The sequence below is a fragment of the Triticum dicoccoides genome, chromosome 5A, assembly GCF_002162155.2.
Source record: "Triticum dicoccoides isolate Atlit2015 ecotype Zavitan chromosome 5A, WEW_v2.0, whole genome shotgun sequence".
Classification (NCBI taxonomy): domain Eukaryota; kingdom Viridiplantae; phylum Streptophyta; class Magnoliopsida; order Poales; family Poaceae; genus Triticum; species Triticum dicoccoides.
Genome location: NC_041388.1, coordinates 16,141,388 through 16,148,174, shown reverse-complemented (window position 1 = coordinate 16,148,174; position 6,787 = coordinate 16,141,388). Strand labels below are relative to the sequence as shown.

At 39.9% G+C, this 6,787-nt stretch overlaps 1 protein-coding gene and 1 long non-coding RNA gene across 2 annotated transcripts in view; both read left to right on the top strand.

Annotated features, from left to right (window-relative positions):
* Positions 1-3,088, top strand: part of LOC119296824 — a 4,254-nt gene extending 1,166 nt beyond the window's left edge. The window contains exon 4 of the long non-coding RNA XR_005145396.1: positions 899-3,088. This is a non-coding gene — a long non-coding RNA (uncharacterized LOC119296824). The remainder of the gene's footprint in view (positions 1-898) is intronic.
* A 669-nt stretch (positions 3,089-3,757) lies between these two features.
* On the top strand, positions 3,758-6,565 carry LOC119296823 (ATP synthase subunit epsilon, mitochondrial-like). Its single transcript, XM_037574881.1, has 3 exons — positions 3,758-3,853; positions 3,943-4,172; positions 6,314-6,565. The coding sequence occupies exons 1-3, from the start codon at positions 3,801-3,803 to the stop codon at positions 6,334-6,336; spliced, it is 306 nt and encodes a 101-aa protein (XP_037430778.1). The 5' UTR covers positions 3,758-3,800; the 3' UTR covers positions 6,337-6,565.
* The last annotated feature ends 222 nt before the right edge of the window (positions 6,566-6,787 follow it).

Here is a 6,787-nt window from a genome sequence, read left to right as displayed (position 1 = left end):
TTTGTTCCCATCTGATATCCAGTAGATGTGAATTTTATTCCTTCTCCGTGAAAAGCTACAATTTTTTTACTAGCACTACTTTACTATCTTCCAAGGTGTGCTTCTATTTAAATTTTGCAGGTCCTTTCAATCATTCATGTCGCCTCTTGATATGTTTTACCGGAAGGGAAATGCATCCTCTGCTTGAACTTATGAGCTTTCTGTGTTTTTTATTTATTTCTTGAGTTCATGCATTCCTTAGGTAACGCCATGTTAATAAAAGCCCATTATTTGATCAGGTATTCATACTTGGACCATATGACAATCCTGCCATAGCCAGTGCAGCTTGATGACTGTGTAGTTGCTAGGTGCAGAGGGTGTTGCTAATAAATGGCCATTACTTGATTAGGTGTTAATGCTCTACTCAAATTGCACTGATATTGATCTTAAGATGTTAAGCATTTTTAAGAAGTGGTCTTCCTCGACTAAAATATCACGGTCTTTCTCTTCTGGTCAGTCGCAACGATTGTTATGTTTCTTTTTCTGAAGTAAATTTGGATGTCTGAAGTTTGTTGGACTACCGCATTAGCATCGGTTCAAAGCTTGGGTTGGTCTCGAATGTATAGTCGGTCACTTTTGTGTGATGTCCAGTTTTTTTCCTGACATTTAGCATGTTGTCAAGGATAACTTACCTATACAATATATTTCCTGGTCATGGGACTTGCCTATGCAAGATATAATTATAGTGGATTTAATATGGTATGCGCATGTCAGCATTTAGTGAACTGCAAGTTTAAATCATGGCAATGTTCTATGCTCAGCAAATCCACCCTTTGCGGGTATGCTTTGTAATGTTAAAGAGGTCCCTTATGCTCCTGCGGATTTGTGGGTGATTCCATGTTTGCTTTTCCTGTGGTAGATTCCCTATGATGGTCGCCGTACTGTGAAGACTATGGTGCAATACTTCTAGAGATATATGGTTTCCTGCAAGTGGGTAATCAGCGAGGGCCGGGCTTATCTCCCTATGGAGGTTAGTATCTTTGACAACCTTGCTTTATTTAACACTTCAGGTTAGAAGTACGGAGAAGTAGCTACAGAAATAAATCACCCTGTGGGTAACCAAAATACATCTTTCCCTTATCTTACAATTATTCTTGTGAGGTTAGGAGTCCACTGCTTCTTAAGTTGTTATTTGTTTTGGTGCAAACAATATCATTTGTTTTTCATCATGTCATACTTAATCTATGGCACCATGTATGATTAGTATTAGACAGATTAATTTTTGTGTTCTCCATCCTCTACAACAACCACAAATAAAAATCCATGTGTATAAATTTTTTTGTGTTCTCCATCCTCTACAACAAACCATGGACCTACACGGCACTAGGTATAAAAAATCCTCATCCCTTCCTTTTCTATTTCTTCTCATACAATAGATTGAACACCCACGGTTCAGTCTGGGTTCATAAGGTGTGTATTTTCCAATGTATTCGGTTGATGCTTCATCTGATTGAACAAGGATTTTTTGTTCCTATTGTTTTACCATATTTAATTCAAACTTTGGATATCTACAGAGTTGGAATCATTAACCATTTTCATTTTCTAAAAGTGTAGACATTTGATTTAATTGCATAATTATGTCAGGGAAGAAGATATCTTTATGTTAGACTTGATGGATCAACATTCATTAATAAAAGGCGAAAGTCGGTGAACCATTATCATTTTCTAAAATTACAGTTTTACATTCATCTATTGTTGTTGGTTTTACAGTATATTTTGGCCTGCAAAGAGTAATGAGTCATGTTTATTTCCTGAAATGTATTGTTTTTTATTATAATTGGTTTCTACACTCTTTAATTGGTTCCCTTTGCCTTTATGTTGTCATGCCATTATGTCAATGTGTTTCTAGCAGTAGGTCCTACAACTACGGAAAACGGGTAGTTTGATTGAATCATGCTTGGTTATATCCATATACTATTTGCCTAAAAAGATTTTTTACTTTACCCAACTCTGGATGTATCATGAATCATGCTCTATCAACATGATTGTTGTGTGTGTTTCTGTTATTGCTTACAAAGCTATTTCTGAAATGTTTAAGTTACACATGAAGTTCTCAACTTCACAACATGTAGCTCTGCCATACTGAAATGTTGATCCTGCAAGTACAATGTTGTCTTCCCAAGTTCATGTGTTCTGACTAGCTCCATTCTTATTATGTCCTGCCGCCCAACAAGCAGATGTTGTAGTTTGCATCTAAGTGTTGTATTGAATCTTGCCTAATGTACCATGTCGGTCCTCCTGGAAGATGCTGTCAGCGAATGCGCAAGTATATATGCAATACTTGTGGTTAATTAGTTGTTTCAATGGTGCAATATATATATCCACACCTTTTGATTTTGCTATGCAAAAGTATATTTCTTGTGTATTATAGTGCTTTCTTTGTTATCGGGTTTGATATGATTGGACCAGATGAGGCATTTGAGACTCGAGCTCTGAGGCACTAGACATGATAAACAAGCTTGCCAGTGGTTACTTGTATGTTCTGAGATACATGAGCTCCTTCTCAGATCAGCTTCATAATGTCATAGCACATGGCTTTCCTCCTATAGGACAAAAGCAATAATCTGAAGAAGAGGTTGCATGCCATAAAAATACAGTCTCAGGCACAAGAGCATGAGGTGTTTGCACCATCTGGAGTTGCTTTCTTCACACTGAGGCCATGGCGTTGATCGTCGATGGATGTCACCGGTCACTCTGATAAGTATTCGGTGATGTCATGCCACGAGCATGTGATCATCGTGTAAACTACCATGTGATCTCCCTCTCCTTTTGTGAACATGACCTCTTTGTTGAGTCTATCCATTCTTTTGTACTCAATATCCCGCACTTAATGTCAAGTGATATACTTGCTCTCTAATGTTCACACTTTTAGTACTAAACTTAATGTCAAGTGGTTACCTTTTGTAGTCTCATGAACACACTGAACTCGATGCTGCCTATAACCTCATGACGATGTTGAACTCAATGATGTCTTCATTATATTATAATTTAATGTTCTCTCTTTCTTTTATTTTGTTGTCCTGCCTGTATACATATGCTAAATCAAGATTCCTACTAACTTGAGCATTGCTTGCTTGACTATATCGTTAGGACCGGCACCCTCGCGCCAAGGCGCGCTACCGATCTAGTTAAGTATTATTGTCAGTTGAAAGAGAATAAGTTAAATTTTACAGTGACCTTTTATGTTGTGTAGTGGCCTAACTTGTTTGAAAAATTGCCTTAGATTATTAAGATCAGAACTACCTCGAGATCAACTCGAGATCGATACAAACTGAGCATGAGTCACTTTCTACAGCTCGACCTTGAGCTTCACTCAGTTTGAGCTCACTCAAATTTTAATATAAGTAGAGGTGAGCCTAGTGCATCTCGCTCGAAATCGACTCGTTTGCAGCCGTATGCCCCTACCTTTGATGAGTTCATTTTTGCATCACTTTTTATTCTTTGTTTTGCATTGGTCATAAGATTTCCGGGATTTTAGTGCGACTCAAGGGTGCGTGTGTCAATGGTGTACCAGCGACTTCGTTGGTTGGTTTTTTCATTTTTTCTGAAAAGAAGAAGGAAAAAGAATACGTTAATTGGTTGGATCCGAACTACACGTTCGTTCGTTAACCGCGTTTCACACTGTTCTGGCCGAACGCAAGACACGGTCGTCGATCCAAGTTCTCGTGAAGGAGTTCCTCTCGCAAAAGAAGGAGGTGGAATTAATCTGATCCGTAACTACAGGCCCGGCCGTAGGTACACCAAGTCACCAATCCAATGCAATGCGATCCATGCACGGGCATGCAGCCCGCCCTCTGACCGGAATCACTGATCGGTTTGCATTTTCTTCTATATATAACCGTGAAGACTGATGAGTACGTAGGTGTCCACTGATTGATCTGTCCATTCTACTCTCTCGTCTAGATCGGCGTCGGCGGCTCGATCGAGCAGAGGAAAGGGGACGGCGATGTCGGCCACGACGGCGGCGGTGCCCTTCTGGCGAGCGGCGGGGATGACCTACGTCGGCTACTCCAGGCTCTGCGCGTCCATGGTGCGGAGCTGCCTCAAGGAGCCCTACAAGTCCGAGGCCGCCGAAGTCGAGAAGGTCCACTACTCCCGCTCCAAGTGGTCCGACGGAAAGCAGGCCAAGCCCAGTAAGTTCCTTCCTCGCCCGCCCAATCTCTCGCCACATCCATCCGATTTTACTTTATTTCCCTCGTGGTTATGTACGTACGGGATAGATGATCCTAGGGTTCGTGCACTCGGCTTGGTGTTTTCCGATGTGAGTAATTGATGACGATGGCACAAATCTAGCTAGTGTACGTGCGCCCATTTTGTTTTTGTTCGTACAAATGTGTTTTGGAACTGGAGAGGAAGAAGAAGAAAACTGACCTACGCAAAAGGATGTTTTGATGATTTAATTTGGAACCACATTTTAAGATTTTGAGATCTTTCATTCATCTTTATTAGTTATGCGCATGTATGGAAAATATGAGTACGCCGTTATTACCGAATGAAATGCTGTTGATGAATAACCATTAAGGCATGAGTTCATAAATAATTAATGAGGATCCTACCCTGAAAATGATGGTGCTTATCGTCTCTGTTTTATGTATGCATAACTCTACCAGATAAAATAAATTATCTGTTCCACTAAAACCAGGAGAAACTCAATAGTGTTTGCTGCAGTTTATTTTTATTTTTATTTTGCGGGGGACTGTAGTTTAAGATTAACTGTTGAAATCCCACACAAACTTCTATGGCAGTCATGGGTTAGTGCTTCATCTCTGCAGACGCCGCAAAAAAATGATTGGAAAAATATGACCAAGGAAACCTTGCGAGGCAAAGACATATCCGTGTTTACTAATAGAGAGGACTGGTGTGGTAATAATTAGCACTTGCAGTTTCCAACGTCAATGCATCAGTACCCATAGCTCTGCAAATGCCTCAAGATCAGCCATACCCTATTTGTATGATACAGAGCTGGTAGTAAAGCAGAGGGGGTTTATTCGGCTGCGTGATTGCATTGTGAACATTGAGTAAAACAGCTGGATATACAGGTGAAATTTGGTTACAACTTAGAAGTGATCTATAACATATTGATTTTGTGTTTCATATAAGAAGCATCTATATTGTGATTGCAGGAACTGCAAAAGTAGATGTAGTTGAATTTTGGGATGCTCAAGTGACTGTTATAGTTGCTCTCTGAGTGATTTGTATTAAGTGTGGCATCCAAAATCTACGTTATTCTGAATAATTTGTTATCCAATTTATGTGATAATTTCGTATTTGCATAAATAATGTCTTCATTTCTTCATGGTGGGTACTAAACTAAGTAGAACCAAACGAGATTCTCCATTGCTTTGAATCTTCTCCAACTTTATGCATGGCTATCCAACCGATTGTCCGTGCTATCTGGAGATCGGGGCGGCTGGCTGCTGGACGTCCTGTTGAGTTGTGGTCTTGTACAGGGGCGGTTCTTTTTTATTGCAAGCTTAGTTTTATTCATATTTATGCAAAAGAGAAAGATACTTTAGAGAGATTAGTGCACTTGAATGCACAACTTTTTGTTGCTGGCACTGCTCTGGTCTTGTGGCACTCATTGTCTGGTTGGTCAGGCTACTGCCTCTGTCCGGTGGGCCTACCTGTCGGGTCGTGGGTTGACCAGCATGGTTTATTCCGTGAGGTTGAACCGTTCCTTTCCTTTGGCTATGGTGTGTCGGTTCTCCCCCATGGTTGTTGCTGTTTTTTCTCAAACGTAGTACACATACACGTACATATATACACACTCGTGTATCCGCACCCTATCAATATGAGCACATTCGAGTAGTTGAGCCAACATGTTTTGAGATTGACGTACACCATAGACACCTCATTGTCGACAAAAAGGTCACTTCTCACTGAAACAATATTTTGCCTTTATGAGACACGCATGTGTCAAACCTAGGGTTTGATTCCTGGTGAGCTGAGGATACAGCCACACTTCTAACCATTCAACCACTGGTTATTTGATATAATCTTTTTTTAATTATAGCAAAAGACATCTCCTATAATTTTCATGGGTATACGGTCCTTCTCCCAGCAAAAGAAAAAAAGATTTGAAAAAATGGTACACATCAGGTCTTGACCAACAAAAACCATGTGACCAAGCTCACGTAAATTCCATTCCCATGTATGGACGTAGGCACGCAGCTATGCCAGGCTGCAGTAGAGTGCATCATGTCATCTAGTATATTATATTGTTCTCTTTATGTTGTATTAGTCTTTGAACACTTTTTTTGTGTTAATGTTGCAGCCATCTGCGAAGATGATAAATGAAAGATCCGGTGCCATGGTGACACAGTCCTTCCTACGGACGTTTTCAAAAGCTACTGTGTTTCGTGCTGGCCATTCTACCTAAAACTCGTTATCTGTTAGATTTATGTTTCGCACTCATGAATAAATTATTTCCATGACATTGGATCTGTTCCGACAACATTTTATTTTAACTTTTAATCGCTCCTTCTCTACTTGATGAATCATCTTAACTTCTGTTGTCTTCTGGCACTCAAGTGAGCGTGTTTTTATACATTATGGCATTGCAGACAATGTTTCTTGTACTAAAATGATGCTTCATAGACATGGTTGTGTCGTCATGATTATGTTTGATGTTGTTGGGAATTTCACAATGTCTTCCATGTCTTGAAGCAATCAAATAACAACGAGGTGAATGGCAATATGTTTGGGATGATTATATAGCTAGACCAACAACGCTAGAATAGGGACATAT

What these genes read in the sequence shown, in the direction of transcription:
- LOC119296823 (XM_037574881.1), top strand. Translation starts at nt 3,801, where the DNA reads ATGCGATCCATGCACGGGCATGCAGCCCGCCCTCTGACCGGAATCACT. An exon ending in CTGACCGGAATCACTGATCG is followed by an intron (nt 3,854 to 3,942) that starts GTTTGCATTTTC and finishes TCTCTCGTCTAG; the next exon opens with ATCGGCGTCGGCGGCTCGAT. An exon ending in CGGAAAGCAGGCCAAGCCCA is followed by an intron (nt 4,173 to 6,313) that starts GTAAGTTCCTTC and finishes TTAATGTTGCAG; the next exon opens with CCATCTGCGAAGATGATAAA.